The 19495-nt window shown below is 38.6% G+C and overlaps 1 protein-coding gene across 2 annotated transcripts in view; it reads right to left on the bottom strand.

Annotated features, from left to right (window-relative positions):
• The window catches only part of mapk9 (mitogen-activated protein kinase 9), a 23345-nt gene extending 3850 nt beyond the window's left edge, over positions 1 to 19495 (bottom strand). Inside the window, exons 1-11 of one of the 2 annotated variants that reach the window (XM_065287525.2) lie at positions 19234 to 19495; positions 8548 to 8699; positions 6846 to 6975; positions 6685 to 6743; positions 6187 to 6325; positions 5660 to 5825; positions 3439 to 3510; positions 2411 to 2593; positions 2094 to 2218; positions 1897 to 1960; positions 952 to 1023 (exon numbers count right to left, since the gene is read on the bottom strand). In XM_065287525.2, the coding sequence (XP_065143597.1) occupies positions 952 to 1023; positions 1897 to 1960; positions 2094 to 2218; positions 2411 to 2593; positions 3439 to 3510; positions 5660 to 5825; positions 6187 to 6325; positions 6685 to 6743; positions 6846 to 6975; positions 8548 to 8663 (1126 nt within the window). In that variant the 5' untranslated portion in view covers positions 8664 to 8699; positions 19234 to 19495. The remainder of the gene's footprint in view (positions 1 to 951; positions 1024 to 1896; positions 1961 to 2093; positions 2219 to 2410; positions 2594 to 3438; positions 3511 to 5659; positions 5826 to 6186; positions 6326 to 6684; positions 6744 to 6845; positions 6976 to 8547; positions 8700 to 19233) is intronic. The other variant, XM_065287526.2, reaches the window with a different exon arrangement.

Below are 19495 nucleotides of genomic sequence, written 5' to 3'. Positions count from 1 at the left end.
ACAAGAAAAAATACTTTTTTAAATTGTAAAATAAATATTTTGAGTACGTATGTCAAGTTTTAGCCGAAAATATCCCACAGATATAACATGTTAAAATTGCCACTTTGTAGGTGTAAGCAAAAATGTGCCGTTTTTGGATGTGTGCTTTAATGCAAATGAGTTGATGAAACAAACACTGATCACCATAAAGGTGGTTTGTTGAAATTGAAAAAGGGGAGCCAAATTTTATTGATGCACTATGTGTTAATAAATATTTTTCTTTTAACTTATAATATAGACCCCTTCACTGCCCATGTCGGGGTCAGAAAAGTCATTACAGCAGGTTGAGTTGTGTATTATTCGGTATCGTCAAAAATGCCTCCTTGCGTTGTGGGCTGTGAAAATCGCACCAGGTCTGCCGTTAAGTTTTTCAGGATTCCTGCAGAATCTCATCCATTAAAAACAAAAAAATGCAACAACTTTGGCTGCAAGCAACTAAATGTGCAGACTGGGACAATACAAAGATCAAAGAGTGCTCACTTCATTTCAGGTAAGTCATCATTTTTCAGCCCTGTTAGATTAAACTAGAAAGCCTGGATGGTATGAACAGTTTGACCCCATGCTGCGCGCGCACCTGATAGTCAAGGGGTCTATTAATCAGCCATGAATTCTTACCTTTGATTAACTGGTCAATATAAGCATCCCTAATAATAAATACCATACATTTTGACTTGAGACTTTTTAATTTATTAATTTCATTCTATACGGAGGTTTTTATAATGAAATTTAAATTAAGGCTAACTCCACACAACTCCACATAATAAAAAAAGATCAACTTGATTCCTAATTTTATTTGATCTAGTCCCATATTATTATTTTAAATTGTGAACAAACTATTTATAGTCCATTTCTCTATCTTCAAGAAAATGTAAATAGATTTTAGTATGACTCTAAATAAGAATTGTAACTTACCTAAACATTCATCTTTCAACACCCCATTCTTGTTCCTCTCCTCCCAGTCCATCACCTCTTTATAAATCAGCTCTGCAGGGAGAGAGAGAGGATTGTGTGATTTGACTTACAATATAACAATTCTGACATATTTTTAAGATCCCGTGAAGTCAAAAGTTTTGTGTTTATACACTTGTGTACACAATTTTGGTTCACTCAATGCTCTCTGGAATGAAAACATCTGTTCTCCCAATCTGTTCACATGTCACCAACTTGCTAAAGTAAATAGCTCATTTGTCTACGCATCTATGGTTGAGCTGACACTTTTACTTTATTTTCTTGCCTAAACAGCAGGTGTTGCACAGGAAATGTATTTCATTTGAAAGTGCCGTCACTGCTTAAGCAACTGTGGGAACTGAAATGTGGTTACCGAAAAAACAAAAAAATGGTTTGACAAGCACTGTTCGTCGTGTTGAAACAAATATTTAATGCAGGGCTCTTCAACTCTTATAAGTAACTTGTGTTGTTTTTGTTACTTTTTGTTATAGGTCATATATTAAAAAACATGCATTTTCTTGTATCAAGTATTTTGCCTTTTAATTATTGAAAACTCATATTTTATTTTTAAATATTTTAAAAACTATTGCAGTTTAACATTGCACAAAAAATTGTAATAAAGTTTAAATAATCAACACATGTATTTTTTGTATAGCACTATAGCACGCATAGTTCTTATACTTATTTATAAACTTCTTAAATTGTAACATTTCAAGTATTCATATATACAACATATAGTCTACTCCTAATGACTAAAATTGCACTTCATGTTTTCTTTTTTAATATTTGAAAGATATATAGGCTAAACCGCCTTTTCATTGTAGACTACATTCGGACACGACTGTCGAAGTTCGCCCCCTAGTGGTAATCAGTCGTAATGAAAAACATTTATTAGTATTGGTGAAGTACCTTTCCATTGGTCGATGCTGTGTTCTCTCTCTTCCAACTGCTTATCTGATATCTGTGGAGGAGGCTGAACGCATAAATCAATCATTACAAACTCAAGCCTCGAGAGAGACTATCTCCCCAGCATTAGAAACATGTGTCCTGCAAAACCGTTTTAACTAGAGATTTAAGACAAGGTGACGGGAAAAGGATGCACTAACCGCATCAGCCTCGGCTGGGTCGTACCACACGTGGATGTAGGGGTGATCGAGGGCCTCCTGCACAGAGATACGACTCTCAGGGTCGATAACTAGCATCTTGGACAACAGGTCCCGTGCTTGACTAGCTACATGTGAAAAAAAACCGAAAGAAAATCAAAAACTGTTGGTTTTGACCAAATTCTTAAGACAGCTATGTCTAACTGAAAAAGCAATCCTAGAGTATTATTATTATTATACATTTCTACCACGCAATACTTGAAATTCCTCATGCAATACTGAAAGTAGCTTGCATCGAGACAAAACCGAAGATGTCTTACTCTTGATCTTATCGTGCTCGGTCTCTGAAGGAAACGCCCAATCGGGAAACAGCTCATTAAAACAGACTCCGGGAAACTGGGGTTTGTTCATCACATAGTTCCTGACGGTCTCCATCAAACGATTCATAAACTCTAGAGGAGGAGTTCCTAGTATCTCAATGACCTTATTCCACTGGTCAATGTCTGAGATGAGGTCAGTTAAAGGAGACAGAGATTGGCTTTGAGAATGATGCATGATATTCAATATTAGATTTCACCTCACATTTAAAACTTCTAGTTGTAATGACTTGGGGAGAGAAAAATACAAGCTGGGAAACAAGCTAAATATTCATAAATCAGTAAAATTACATGGTAAGCTCTGTCAGAGCAAGACACAAAGCAGAACAGGGAAACAACAGGTTTTAAAATTTCCATATGAGCAACAATGTGACCTATTCAAATCAGCTGTTTGCTTTCAATGCATTATGGTGCGTTCTCACTAGACGTGGAAGAGATGGCAAGCGCAAGTGATTTACATGTTAAGTCAATGCAAAGGCACAAATAGGCATCCTGCGGGGTGTGAAAAATAGAAAAAAAAAACTTTGGCAGATTTTCGCACTGCGTTAACCAATCAGGCCTGCTCTAGCAGTGACGAGATTACATGAAGTGAGCAGAGGCAGAAAAACAAAAGAACAATGGAGGACAATCATCATCGCTATACGAAACAGCTTCGTACTTTTACAGGAATTAAAAGGATCTTGTTTGGAAGAAAGAGATAGAGGAGATCAATCAATCTGGTAAGCTTACTCAATTTGAGCTTTAAGCCCCTCCCATGACGCGAATTTGTCGTGAATGTCTCGAATGACTAGAATTTCATGCGCGAATGACGCAAGTAAACTCAAAATGTTCAAGCGTGAATAGCCCTTTTTTCCCCTCTTCCGCATCTGATGTGAACGCACAGTTACAAAAGGGTTAATGAACCCCTAGTGGTTCATGATGGAACTGCAGGCAGCTTGCATTTTATCTTTTGAACTGAATTGGAAGGATACGATCAGTGCCCTGAAATATGACGCTCCCTTTGACCATCTCACCCATGATGCAGCCCACCGACCAGATATCAACTGCCAAAACACAAGTGTTAAAATATACTCAATATCTTATCTTTAGAACAAATGCACCGATATTCCCAATAATCAGTTTCTAATGATGACCGATATATCCTGTCAATTAAAAAAGAACAGGAAAATGCAATTAATTGAAGCTCTGTGTATTAAAAATTTAAAAAAACATCACTAGTTTTATGTTCAATATTAATGGTCATTATATGAATGAATAACATTCAGAGCATGTAATCTTCAGAATGTAATTAATATCACCACCAAACTATCGGTATCGGCAGATATCAGTTTGACTAAATATGGATTTGACTAGTTTTAAATATGGATATCTCTACAACAAAACCGCACTTATTTCCCCTTAGAAGGCTTTTGTTTATCCCCCTGGAGCCATTCGGATTACTTTTGTGAAGAATGGATGCACATTTTTGGACTTGGAGGATGTGGACCCTATATCATTTTAGACATTTTCTAAAATAAATGAAAAGTCTGGAAAAACAATGGACATATTGTCGCTGTCTGATGAAAACCACGTATGTCCATTTGGCCGATTTTGAGATTTGGAGATGTCCAGTTTCATTTCCGTATATACTGTATGATTCACATATCTAAATGGCCAATGAAAAGTTGTGAAATCATGCCATCTGATTTTCACATATATCCATGTAGTGTCAAAGCTGTCAATCACGCCGCGTATCTCCTGCCCTGTGGAAGCATCTCGCCGGTCTCGTGAAGTTTCATCGAAGCTCAGCACTGGATAGCCGAATAAACATAGCCTGGTGAGACAATGACTTTCCTTCATTGAGGTAAACGTTTCCCCCCAGACGCCAGACGTACGTCTAGGAGTGACAAAATTACGGTTGGACTGTGCAAACAACGTATCTGTCTAGCATTTCCATGTCAGTATATTGATTCATTGTCCCGTCATAGTTTGCAAGAGACATTTAATAAATGTATAATTAATATTAAATAAACTAAGAATATTTAATAATCTAAGACGTAGGCTATTTAATAAACATAGCTTATTCATCTGTCAATATTAGGGGTAAGACGAGACACTTAATCCACGAGACGAGATGAGATTTTTACACTTTTTAAGAAACCCTCAATGATGAAATAAATGAATAAGAAACTGAAATCACGTTATATTTAAATGTTTTAACTACATTGATCAACAGACAAACACAACGCGTCTCAGACTTCACACGAGTTCACAAACGAACATTATTGAAAAAACCCAAACAAAAAAGCAACGGCAGTAAAAGACAAATATAATGCATGCACTATAAAAGGGTCAAACAGAAAGCTGCATCCTCCGGAGGTCGCATATGCAGGCTGCATACGTCATCATTGTTTATTTCAGATCATTAACTGAGCATTACATTCGAAAGTCATTAGCATATTACAAAATTTCGCGAGTAACTAAATAATTAGTAAACTTTATAATTTTAGCACCTTTTTGTCTTTAAATTGTTTAAAATCACTTAAAGGCGTTCTAAGCAAATCTGCGAGACGTTAGTTTTTGTTGACGTTTGAATTGTTTTCAAACAGACGGAGCGCAGCTAACTCCTCCCCCTCCCTTCCGTGCTTTCATGAACGCGCCCAACCCAAGCGTATTAATCCGAAAATCGCATGCGAGCCGAACCGCGGGTCATGATCTGTACGGATCACGGATCAACTGCGATCCGTTACACCACTAACTAGTATTAAAAAACCAAACATCTTGAGAAACTTGGTAGCCTACAATATTTACCTCTTATGATTGAGCATTAGAGACTTTGGCTTGAGTAAGTTAGGCTATGCTCATGGCAAGCTTCTCATTTCTCCAATGAGTCAACGACGACCGGAAGGGAACTTTAGACAGAAATCTTGTCAAAGAACGAAAAAAATTACTGTATTAACCAATTAACATTATCTTAAATAAACGTTTCTGTTCCGGAACATATATTTTTTGAAAGTTTCTGGTTTCGTTTCTGTTCCATACAAAACATCAAAAGTTTCTGGTTTTCGTTCCGTGAACCGTTTCAAAGCCTTGCTTGAGGGTGAGGAAATCATGGAAAATCGTCAAAATGCTTAATTACATTTATGCATAATATTTGTTTCCAAAAAAATACATAATTTTATCTACAGTAAGCATTTATCTAAAAAGGATTACCATTCTCCTTGTACTTCATGCCCAGGATGACCTCCGGTGCTCTGTAGTATCTGGTCACAACATATGGAGTCATCATGAAGTTAGTGCAGGCGGTTCTGGCCAAACCAAAGTCTAAGATCTTTAAAGTGCAATCGGACTTCACTACTATGTTACTGGGTTTCAGGTCCTAAGGGGAGAGAGGAGACAGATTCATGCGGTCACTGCTGTAAGCGAAACTCAAGTGTTTGAAGTGCCCTTTGTAGTACACCTCACAGTGGTATGCATGGGTCAAAAACGCAGTGGTTAAATGTCAGTGACACTAAGGTCAAATGACTCATGCAGAATGTTGCTCATTAGCTCTTTAAAAAAAGGAAAGGGTTTAATACATTGAAATTGTGTTTGAACCCCTCAGGAGACAAATTAAACTGTCAGCTCACTACTTTTCAATGCATGAGCAAAATGAATCATTTTCTCCAGACGGTGATCATTTCCAGTCTCCATGGTGATTATTACACTTTCACCAACATCCACGTCTCAGATTAACTCACCCGGTGAATGATACCAGCGGAGTGTAGATGTCTGATGCCGCATAAGATCTGGTAGAGCAGGTAGGACATCCTCTCGTGGTCCAGGTCCATATGGATCACCTGACAAAGACTGGCGTCCATCAGCTCCATCACCAAGTACCTGAGCGAGCCACACATCTCGGCTCATTTCCAGTACTACCTTTAATACTGGCTTGCTTATACCAATATTATATGAGTTACATGCTTCTGATCAACATTTTTTTTAAAGTACAGCAGTACAAAAAGCGCTGTTGTCAGGAGCCATAATTAATCTTGATTTAATAATTTAATAATTTTCGATCCGAAAGCTATAATTATTATATGCAGCAATTGGACAGCGTAATTAATCAACTGCATGGCGGTCTCAGCAAAACTATGGACATTAATAATCACACAGAGGTCAAATGTACAGGCAAAGCCTAAAGCCATAAAATATGCAAGGTAAGCAAAAACGCATTAATGCATTTAATCGAAACGTACAAATCCTCGAACTCTTCCAGTGACTTCTGAGGTGTAAAGACGTTGAGCAAACGGATGATCTGAGAGAGAGAGAGAGAGAGATAAAGAGAGAAATAAAGCTAATCCTGGCACATACTAAAACAAATTGAAGCGCATACGAACAAAAGACAAAGTGGACGTACGTTCTTGTGATTAACACACTTCAGCAAAACCAGCTCTCTGTAGGCCCGTTTTGCATGGGTCTGGTTCTGAAACGGCCGGCTTAGTTTCTTTACAGCAACTGGGATGCCAAAGGCTGTGTCCAGAGCGGAGCTTGACATATAAATGAGACAATTATTACAGTCACGGGAGATATCAACATTTTCATTTCAGCAGGGTTGCCAAATGTTCAGGTACAATGAATCACTCCTATATATTTATACATAAATTAAGTCATACTGGGTAAATAGGTGGGTGAAAAAACAGTTAATATTTTACTCCAGAAACAAAATAATAACATACACCAAATCCACCACTCTCAAGTAAACAAAAGTTTAGCGAGTTTGCTGTCTTTGGATTTAACAATAAACTCAAATAACAAAAATGTTATTAAAAATGTATCAATAAAAATGACTATATTGTATTAAAGTTGAAAACAACAAAATCAAACAATCAACTAAAAAGACTGTCTGCCATTGGTTGACCAAACATAAACTCTCCCTAAACTCTTTTGGTTAAGCCAGGGTTTCTTAAACTGGAGTTCAATTGCAGGGGGTTTGTGAATTTATAAAAACCATTAAAGCGTAACTAAACCCTAAACCAACCTTTTTTAGTTAATGATCTGTAAGAATGGGGCTTTATTAGTGCTGTTCATTGATTTTAGTAATTTTTTTGACATTTGGTTATAAAGTGTTTCAATACTGGTGTAAAAACGTCTGAGTGCTGCCCTCTTCAGGTTGAACGGTGGCTACTGCAGTTGAATTTTCCTATTGGATGGTGGGTCCAAAAAATGACTCGTGATGTAAGCAGGTTCAAACTCAACACGCCCTTGTTACGATCTCATCACACAATTTGTTCGTCCCCTCTATCTCCTTGGGATCTGCCCACTTTTCTTGCATTTTTCAAATATTGCCAGTGGGTGGAGTCAGGCTCTGACCAGGGGTTTAGTTACGCTTTAATAAAGGTACAGTGTGTAGATTTTTAGTGGCATCTAGTGGTGAGATTGTGAATTGCAGCTCAGTACACGGCTAACTCCTATTCGAAACGCATCGAGAAGTTACAGTAGCTGCCACAGAACAAACACGTCATCGCCTGAGACAACGTAAATGCGCTCGGTAGAGCAGTTTAGTTTAGTTGTCTCTTCACAATAATCTGCTATATGAGTATTTTTACATCAAACGTAATTTTTAAAAGTCGCCAGCCAATGCCACCTACTGAATAATAGCGGAAATATGGTTTGAAGTAAAAGCTTGTCTTTTGCAGGAAAATGTTTTTTCTTAATTGATGAGACAACTCGTCAATGGTGGGGAAAGAGTAAATGGTCCTAAAAACAAGCTTTATTTTCTTCAAGCAAAATATAGCTCGTTTTAAAGGATGAAATATGATCTAAACATGTTTTTAAGACATTTACTCTATTGTGTTTATTCACTCTACTGAAAATCGTTTCCCAGTGTCATTAAGGTACCAGAGAGCGTTAGAGCAAACAGTGTTTAGTGTCTATCTGTGTAAACCATTCAGACATGCAGAAGCTCCTCATTACCACAGCTGTAAACCAGAGATCCAACTCTGTAATGATGTGTGTCAACAACAAAAACACATCTGCTTAACTCAAGACAAATGCAGACATGCAAACCCTAATGAGCTATTTTACGACAGCATCATTATAGCTTCCAACTGTCCACTTACCAGACGATACCCTGGGCACCAGATCCGATGGCCCGGAGCTGCTGGTACCTCCTGAGAACCGTAAAGGTGGAGTCGCCCACCTGCACGCTGTAAAACTGTCCCTCCCCCTCGGTCATGGCTCCTCCCACAGAGTGCCTCTAGACAAATCAAACCTAAGAGAGAAAGTGCACGATAAACATGAGATACTGAGCTGATGACTGCATGCTGAGTTTACTCGCCCGTGTTTACCGTACGGTGTGTGTGGGGTGACATTGCCGATGAGTCACCCAAGGACAATCAGATATAACACATAAATCATACTGAGTGACACAGGACACCTGCAGCATAGAATGCCAATAGAGACAGAGTACAGAGATAAAGCTATGGTTCAGGATCAGATCCTCTGACTAAAACAAGCCATTCTTAATTTGGTTTAAAGGAATAGTTCACCCAAAAACCAAAATTACCCCCTAATTTTCTTACTTCAAGCCCAAAGTATACTTTATCCGTAATTTTCGTTAGAAGTGCTCCAATATATCGGCCGATGATGCTTACTATTCTTTTTGATGAATTATGATGAAATGCCACTACATCCAAAAGCCAGAGGGCGCTCTCGTGCAGAAACTCAATATGCGCGGCAGACGAAGAACCATATACACACAGCTATGACACTCAGCTCCAGGAAATGGCTTAAGGATATTGCTGTTTCTTGCTTTTCAGGTATTTTTATGATAATAAAGATTATGTATAATGATTATGTTTGACGAGTGTTGTTTTTCAAATGCATGTTATAAATGACTCAAACTAACAGTGATTTCAGATCGATAAGGACTTAAGGCCGGGGTATACTTTTCTTCCGCGTCCAGCTTGCTCGCACGCACGCGTCCGCGCAGCTTTCCAAGTATACTCCTCGCGGCTACACGCGGATGGCTGCGTTCTAAACTATACGCAATACAAATGATTTCTTAGTCAAATTATTACTCTACCAGGCCGTCAGGGCAACACCGACATTTACAGTACATTAAAACATTAGGATAAGTGAAGAAAAGTAGCCGATCCACCATTGCAAACACAGTTTAGAACAAACAACAAGACAACAAAGAACAAAAATAAAATATTATGGTAACGAACATGCTACACAGCTTTCTGTTGACGTCATGCAGACGGCGCGCATACGCGGTATGAAAATTTTACATCACGGTTATACTGACCATAATCACCATGATTATCAATGCTATCATGGTTTTGTGAACAATTTCTAAAAATGTAAAAGTATGCAAACCAAATTTAAAATTGATTAAACATCAGTGTTTCCCACAGGATTTTGAGAGACTTGTGGCGGTGATGACGTCACACTCTAATTAGCATATATGTGACGTCATCACGTGTTTGCGTTTGATCCGGTTTGATCGAGTGTTGGCACCTGAAATATGTTTCACTTCTACTCTTTGATCTGTCACGTTATATTGCATTTTAACACAACTGATTGCTATTATTTACATATTATCAGTTCTGTTGTCAGACATAAAATGAGCAGTCTGTAATATTGATGGTCAATTCGGACGGGATTAGAAATCTCAGTTAAACATTCAGAAGTGGGAGGGGTAACTCGATTGCGCAGCAGGTCACCTCTCTCGTCGTCATGTGCACGTTGGTTCTTGATATCAACATGACACAGACGAGAAAAACTCGAAACACTGTGTTTAATTTCAGTTTGGGGAGAATGTCAGTTTCAGGAACAGTTCTGTGCCTCTGAGAAGTGAATTTGACTTTTTAAAGTTCGTGTCGTGTTATTCAGGAACTGACTTGCCACTGACTTGTTTAAAAGTAAATGCTTAAGCGCTTTTATATTTGAAAGAAACCCGCAAAATAACAGGAAATTACGAAACGTACGTGTATGTTTACAGCTGGTATATAAATCACCATACATTTACATTGAAGTCTTACTGCTGTTGCTCTTCTCATCAATGTCGAGCCCGTTTTTATTTAAATGCGATTTTATTGTCGCGTATAGCGCAGACAATTGGGTGAAAATTTAGAAATATGAGAGAATAGACAGTAACTGTTACACAAAGTTACTTCAAAACACGTGCGCAGGCATATCGCATTATAGAGAGGGAGAGAACGGGTGTGTGTGGGAAACACTAATGCTAACCTTTCGTCAAGTCATCGCCGTCTTCTCTGTCAGTAAAATCTGTGACTGTTGACGTTTACGCGAAAAAGAAAGTATACGGAGGAACGGACATTGAAACACCGCCACCTTTTCACGCTCATGTGAGAGTGAGAGTGAGAGAGAGAGAGAGAGAGAGAGGGGCGCGCGCTGCATGCAACATAGAAAGGGAGGGGGCGCGCTGGGTGCTTGCAACAATGAATTAAGACGTTTTTAAACAGTAAAATATAAATGTAAATGGGGATCATGAAAAATCTATTTGTGGCGGCCAGCGCTGATTCTGTGGCGGTGCGCCACGAATAAATCAACGTATGGGAAACACTGAACATGTAAGTGCACGTTTGTTCGCATAAACATCAAATAAATGGACACATTTGGGGTAAATAAATTGTACAAATTTTTATATAAACACAGGACAAATCAGAAGTTATCTGTCTGCGTATGTTGTGAGAAATCGGGTGTACTTTATGACAAGGAGAGAGCAGCATGACACCTGTGCTCACAGCGATCGCAGAAGAAACAAACACAGGGTTTCCCGCAGCACTTTTCAGTTCGGGCGTCCCACCTAAGCTGGGATACCCTACCACCTTAACAAGGTTGTCCAAAAAAAATTGCACAAAAGGCCGTCAAGTGCATCTCAGAGAATAGCATGGACACGCTACACACTGCGAGCGGGCACGCGCCACATGGCCGAAATGAGAGAAAGACATGGTCCGTCAATGTCTGAAGGATAACTAGCCTGTTGATAAAACATTTAATTCAATAATAATCTAGTATGTGTTCATTTTCTGTCATAGTTTCTTCAAAATTGAGTTTTATTTGAGTGTTTTAAATAAAAATATTTTCATCATGATGCCCCTTTGATTACCACGCCCCCGGCCCGCCCACCTGCACAACCCTACCACCTTAACTAACAAATTTTCTGCGTGAAACCCTGAACAGAGCTTTAAACTAGGGATGGGCCAATACCACTTTTTCATGTCTGATACCGATGTCGATACCACAACCTTGAGTATCTGTCGATACTAGGCCTGTGACGATATATCACGTGTACCATTAAAAAGACCTGTCTAAAATTGATTCTGCATGGCACGGCTCCGATTCAGTGTTTCATGCACAGCTTGTGTGTGTACTATGGCGTTTTTGTCAGTAAGAAGTCCTTCTCAATCTAAAATCATTTTGAGTCGCAGTCGTGCATTTAAAAAAAGTTTAACACTCGTTAAACAAAATCATTCAAAATATTCTTTATTATCAGGAAAATACCTGAAACAATCTGAAGAACGGCAATATAAATATTCCTGTAGATATTTCCTGGAATAGTGTTTGTAATGCTACTTCTTCTGTGGAGTTTGGAGTTTCTGCACGAGAGCGCCCCCTGGCTTTTGGATGTGGCGGCATTTTACCGTAATTCATTCATTGAGAAAATGCGCATTTGAACGATAAATCGTTACAGCCCTAGTCGATACTAATCCAATACCATCTCTATCACCCTTTTGATCGAATAAGCTGCAAATAAAACATTTGTTAGCCGTACAAAAAGCTTAAACAGAGCTACAGAACTCAACTTTTACTGTGCAACAAATGACTGTGCAAATTCAAGACTCAATAAAAACATTGTGCAATATTGCTGCTTCATTTTTATTTAAATATTTCAAACAGACTAGTGGCAACATTTTTAGTTAGGGGCTGGACACACCAAAACTTTTAAACGCGTCTGAAAACGCCTTGAGGACACCGAATGCCAGCTGTTTTTCAGCTGAGTGCCAGCTTTCTTCAGCTGAGCGCTTTTGTAGCTGTGATTCTTCAGCTGCGATCCGGTTGGTTGCTGTGGTAATGTCCCGCCCCTCCTCCACTGGGATTGGGCGGCCGTGTGAGAACTGACATTGACGAGCGGAGCTTTTCTCCCAAAGTTGAATCTCTTTCAACTCTCGACGCTCAGCGCCGAGCGCGGAAAAACCGTTGAGCGCCGGTTTTCAGCGTGAAAAAAAAAACGCTAGCTGCTGGCTTATTTGAAAAACGCCGAGCTTCCATTGGAAACAATTGAAAACATGCGCCGGCCGCGGGCGTAAAAGTTTTGGTGTACACAACCCCTTAGTCAGCACAAAAATTCTAAATAAAATGTAAGGTGTAACTTTGGACAATTTACAGTGCAACTTTGGGGAAATTCATGTTGCTAAGCAAGTCACTTAACCCCAAGTTGCCATGACTGTGTGTTGGTATTGGATCGGATAGTACTCCCCGACTTCTACAATATTCGATACGGCCATTTTGCCAATATCGGACTAATATCGCCCACCCCTACTTTAAACTCATCAGATTTATTGTCCTACCGTAAATAAAAAAAACTAAATTTTTATGGGTGGATGCAATTGCTAAAGACTTTATTTGAAAAATGTAAAGGCAATTTTCTCAATATTTAGATTTTTTACACCCTCAGATTTCAGATTTTCAAATCTTGGTCAAATATTGTCCTATCTTAACAAACCACACATCGGTGGAAAGCTTAATTATTCACCTTTCAGAATAAATCTTATTTAAAAAAAAAATCAACAATCAGTTGAGACTATTTTGTTATGGACTAACGTCATGAAACACAAATTCAAGGAATAAAAACAAAAAAAAGTCTATTCCTTTGTTGACAATAATGCAGGAAATGGGCAAGGTTATTTTTATAATGTCGCCACAATATAAAAATAAAAAACAAAATATTTAGAAAATAATTAAGTGATTCTGAAAATGCTAATTTTTAAAGCAAAACGTTTTAACTGCAGTTTACTATAACATAAATAATGAAAAACATTAACATAAATGTGAAGTAAATCAATAACAACTAGAAAATAAGAATCATTACCATCTGATTGTTTATATGTAACGTTATGGTTTTGTGGTCCAAGGTCACATGTGATGACTAGACTCGCGACAACCAATTCAACTGTCCTACATACCTGTGTTTACGCTCAAATGCAACGGATTGATCTCTAAATAAATAAGTTCAAAATAAGAATCAATTTCTCTCACAAATGTATCGTTTTACTTCAGAAGAAATATATTAATCCACTGGAGTCATAAGAACTTTTTGATGATGGATGGGTTTATTGAATGTAACTCTGATTGTGTTCTGCTAAAGAAAGGAAGTCATATGGCATTAAGGTGAGTAAATTATGGGGTAATTTTCCTTTTGGGGTGAACTAGTCCTTTACTGTATATGCATGAACACAAAGTACATGCATTTTATCTTCTGTTTAACAACGACAGACCTTTATGAAATGGAAGACACATTTAAATATATATATGATCATATAAACAGGTTCTCCCGAGGGATTCTGTGTTTCTGATGAAATCCTCTTGTTTATTTCTTTACAAAAAAAACCTACCATGATTTGTAACTTCCATTATATAACATTTAGGAAGGCAAAGCAACATCCTTTGGTGACTCATCAGTAAACCAAACTAAGGTAAAGCTCTGCAGTCACACCACTTTCGTTTCAACAGACTAAAACAAAGCAGCTGGCACTGATATATAAAGAAAAGATCCAATTTCATGCTGACTAAACATTATCTCTTTAAAGAGTGTCCAATAATCCAATATTTTAATGGAGCAGTCCTGTGTTTGGCATAAAAGATCAGACTATAGGGAATGACACAGGAATCAGACAAATGTCTATATGTGTTCAATAAAATGCATGCGCAACAGGCTGGATTTCTTTTAATGTTAGCAATTACACAGAACAAACTCGTCCTTGATAACAAATCCACAAGCAGACACATTTGACTGATGCATTGTGGCTGTTTTTCTTTCCTCTTTGATGCTGCATAATGAGAAAAGCTACAACACTTTTTCATCCCTCACCAAACACACCATAGCCGTGCTGCTCTTACTGGCACATGAGTCAGCTTGTGCCCAGCCCAAATTACAGTCATGCTGCTAGGCCATGCTGTGCTAAACAACAGTCCAAAATGGCTTGGCCGGTTTAGCATGCTGCACCCAATAGGACATTTCACCTGAATTTTATCTTGGACTGATAGTCATTTCGGGGGCCAGATTTCTCCATACGACTAAACTATATCATGATCAATGTGGTAAATGGGATTTAGAGAGACAAAATGGGTCGGAAGTTGGCTTAAGGAAACAGCACATGGAGCTCAAGTGCTGCTCTATAAGATTCTAACTGTGGTTTGTTGTATCAGCAGGGTTGCAAAATTCTGGGAATTTTCTAGGATGTAAACTTTCAATGGGAATTAACAGGAATATATGGGAATTAACAGGAATTTGTAGGAATTAATGGGAATAAACTGGGAATAGAAAATAATGCAGTAGAGCTGTAACGATTGCCTGTCTGAAATCGATTCAGTGTTTCATGCACAGCTTGTGTGTGTGTACTACAGTGTTTTGGTCAGTAGGAAGTCCTTCTCAATCTAAAATCATTATTCTTTATTATCATGAAAATACCTGAAACAATCTGAAGATCAGCGATATAAATATTCCTGCAGACATTTCCTGGAATAGTGTTTGTAATGCTACTTCTTCTGTGGCACAAAGGGAGTTTCTGCACGAGAGCGCCCCCTGGCTTTGGGATGTGCCGAGATTTCACCGTAATATAGTTAAAATTCATTCATTGAGAAAATGCGCATTTGCACGATTAATCGTTACACCCCTAAAATGCAGGGTTGCCTATAACAAGGAACTTAAATGTAGTTTAAAAAGTCTTTTTATAATTTTAATGCAATTTCAGCAAGATTTAATGCATTTTCAGTTGAATTTCTAACCTGCACATTACTCACATGCACACTGCATACTGAAATGCCATTGAGGCCACACCCCCTGCACGTACTTGCATGTTCCATAACAGGGACAAATCATTTCGTGCCTCTTCACACAAATAATGTCAAAATGTCCACCCTTGCATGTATTGTATTACATACATTTGTTCAAAACTTTCTTGTGCTGTGTGTAAGCTAGTGTACCACAACATTGTAAAGACAAATACACTGACTGAGGAAATATTTAGGTGAGATAATTAAAAAAATACCCAGAAGCCACCCAAAAAACACCCAGAGGTTTGGACACATTATTACTATTTTTAATGTTTTTGAAAGAAGTCTTTCATGCTCATGATTTTTTTTTAATTAAAGCTCCACTGTGTAAGATCTACTCCCATCTAGCGGTGAAAGTCTATATGACAAGCAACTGAATAATACTTTCTAGCCCCCCCCCCATTCGGAACGCGTTTTAACTCGTACGGTGGCCCGGCCGTGTCATGCCAAGGTTAACATGGCTTCCAGTAGCTACAAAGCAAAAGCAATGAGAAAAAAAATGAACAATTTGCAATGTCCTTTGCCTGTGATCCATCAAAGCACACAGATTTATGTTTAACATGAAAAAAGTCTGATTGTCATGATATGTCCGCTTAAAATCACATACAAAAAGCAACCATGACGGGTTTAAATGGACGCGAATTAATATTATGTCAAAGTACAATGCTTATGTTTTAAGTAAACGTTACATGTCCGTGTATATGTAAGAGCTTTCTCTCATATTGGTGAAAAAAGATCGCGCAACTTTCACACACTTGTAAAATGAAACGAAATACGCGCAGATCAGACGCTTTTATCAGAGTATTATGTCAGACATTATGTCAGAGTACAATGCTTATGTTTTAAGTAAACGTTACATGTCCGTGTATATGTAAGAGCTTTCTCTCATATTGGTGAAAAAAGATCGCGCAACTTTCACACGCTTGTAAAATGAAACGAAAGACGCGCAGATCACACGCTTTTATCAATGAAAGGCTAAAAATAGGGCTGTCACCGTGTGTTTGTGCTAGAGGTCAGAAAAGATGAAAAACATTGATCTCAGTACCTCAGATTACATAAATGGGCGGAGAGACGGCGTGTGTCTGTTTGAAGACATTAAACCACATGCATGTTTACACTAACAAGTGTTATGCATAATCATGCTAAAGTTAGCCAAGGAACTATAAAACTTCAAGTTTACAACATAGACTGTATCGATGTAAACGAATATGCTGAATTACCTGTGGAGAAGATAGAAAGTGCAACTTCAGTGTCCCTTGAGTCCCATCTTGGAAAACTAACTCCAATAGTGACTTTGGTCTTGATGTTTTTCCTGTCACGTTGTCGTTTAAAATCCCCGTTTCGCATCCTTTAGCGATTTGTTTTAATGTCCTCGAGAATATGTCTTCAACAGGCTTTCAAATCAAAGCATTAGATCGCAGGTTCATCACGGTGTGCGGTTGTTGTAAAATCCGAAGGATTCAGCTACGCAGGTCATTGGATACGTCATCAAGCCTGGTTTATTTAAATCAACTGAGCATTACATTCGCAAGTCATACGCATATTACATCAATTTACAATTAACTAAGAATAATTGTCAGCTTTATAATTGTTAATATTCTGAAATACGTCTTGATGACGTATACCGCCTACACATGCAACCTCCGAAGGCTTCAGCCAGCAGCCAGCGTGAGTGTAGAGTGAAAGCGCGAAAGGCGGAGCTTGAATTTCAGGAATGTCCCTCTTCGGCGAATGTATTTCAAAGATGGAGGCACAACATGGATTCAGCCAGAGAGTGCTTCGACGGTATGCATTTTAAATAGCAGATTCTACACTTACGAGAATACTTTCATCAGTGGGTGGGAAGTAATTACACATGAATGAGCACATACTTTTGAAAGAAAACATGGGTTTTTGTTAAGAATTAACTCAATAAAGTACACAGTAGAGCTTTAAGCAAATAAATCAGGCTTGATGGGCGTAAGTATCAGGATTCTTCAATTTGTATTACCTTGCATGCATGTCTGCTTATGACCAATCAAAACGTTTATTTATGTTTGTAGATAATATTTTTCATATACATTTCCAAATAATTCCCCATAAATTTCATTTCCAAAATTCCCTTGATTAAGTGGATTAAGTAAATTTACCGGAAATTTACCATAAACTTTCCGCCCATTTGCAACCTTAATGATCAGTAGGACTGTGGTCAGAGTTGTTCTAAACAGTTTTGTAAACATTCGGTATTTTGGTTATTTGGCAACCTAAATTTTGAACCTTCTACTATATCTCTGGTTTTTTTTTTGTATGGTTACAACATAACCCCAAAATGCTGTAATATTATGTATAAATGATGTAAATAGCATTTATAAAGGGCGTGTACACCAAAGCATTTAAACACTGCTGAAAACGGTAGACGGACTGTAGGCACGTGCCAGCTTTTTTCAGCTGAGCGCTTTGGTTGCTATGACATTCCTGATTTGTTTATCAGGCTGTGAACGATGCGCCGGTTGGTTGTTGTTATTATTTGTCCCACCCCTACTCCAATGTGATTGGACGGCCGAGTGAAAAGTGACATTCACGAACTGAGCATTTCACACACGGTTAAACATTTTTCAACTCTCTGTGCTCAGCGCTGAGTGTGGAAAAAACGGCAAGGGCCGTCGCTCAGCGTGGACAAAACCTGCAAGCTGCTGGCGTTTTTGGAAAGCACGACGCCTCCATTGGAAATAACTGAAAACATACGCTGGCCACCGGCATAAAGAAATTAAATATACAGTAACTGTCTATATTTAACTATTACACATATTGTTAAAATATGACCCTATTGAATACTCTAAAGACCCTTATGACAAGCAGTTTATCTACATTAACGCATTTGGAAGAGAGTGTATTCAAGTTATACATTTGTATTAGTATGCGTGTTCCCTGGGGCTCGAACTCACAACCTTTGCATTGCTAATACAATCCTCTATTAGTTAGCTTTATTCATAAAAGTCTTCCTTATATAAGAGAATGCCACTTAAATGAATGCTGTTCTGTTGACCTAACATATAAGAAGTTAAAAATAGCAATTGTAGCTCAGTTGGTAGAGCATCGTGTTAGCACTGCAATAGTCATGGGTTCAATCCCAGGAACACACATACTGTTAAAATGTATACTTTAAATGCACTGTAACATGCATTGAATGAAAGTGCCTAAATGTAAACACACCCCAACTGTTCAAGCACATCAACACATATCTCATAGACACATGTGCATCCTTACAGACACCAGACACAGTGCTGAATGACAGACTGTCAACACTAAATACATATCAAGAGCATCTCAATCTGATTATGTTATAATATGGTAACGTTAGTTAAACCAGCTGCCAAGTTCTATGAACTCCATCACTTGCTAGTTAGTTCTTCTACAGCCAAGCAAGACACAAACATATATTTTTTGCGTGTGAACACCATGGATTTGTGATAGCCTTAATTATTATTTTACGTTGGTCACACTGTGTCCTAATCGTTTCGGCCTGATCCAGCTCAAGGCCGGAACTCCGTTGCAGATGTGTCGCGCGCTAACTCCACGTCAAACTCCCTCCCGGCAAACTGCCGCGCCACAACAAACACGCGCTTCCGGTAGCTTGTTTATAAAACACGACAGCACTCGTGAGTGTGGGTCATAAGGTTATATAAACACGAGTTAGCGCTGTTAAAGGTGGATGAAGTTTGGCTAGCGTGCCTCGCGCTTACCTCCTCTTTCACTCCTTGCGCTGCCTGGTTCACTCCCATACATACGCCAGCAAACAGATCCTGTGAAGCGCGGAAGTGTTGTCGTTTATCGCAACCACATTTACACACACCGACGCTCGGATGATATTTCGGCCAGGTGTCCTCTGTTTTAAGAGGTTTGGCCGTGAAAGGCACAGTCTGACAGTAGCATGTCTGAGGGGCGGAGGTTGATGGGACAGTATGCTCTTCGATGGCGCGCTCTCGCTCGCTCGCTCGCGCGTTC

The sequence above is a fragment of the Paramisgurnus dabryanus genome, chromosome 18 (genome assembly GCF_030506205.2).
Source record: "Paramisgurnus dabryanus chromosome 18, PD_genome_1.1, whole genome shotgun sequence".
NCBI lineage: Eukaryota > Metazoa > Chordata > Actinopteri > Cypriniformes > Cobitidae > Paramisgurnus > Paramisgurnus dabryanus.
This window is presented reverse-complemented; position numbering and strand designations above follow the sequence as displayed.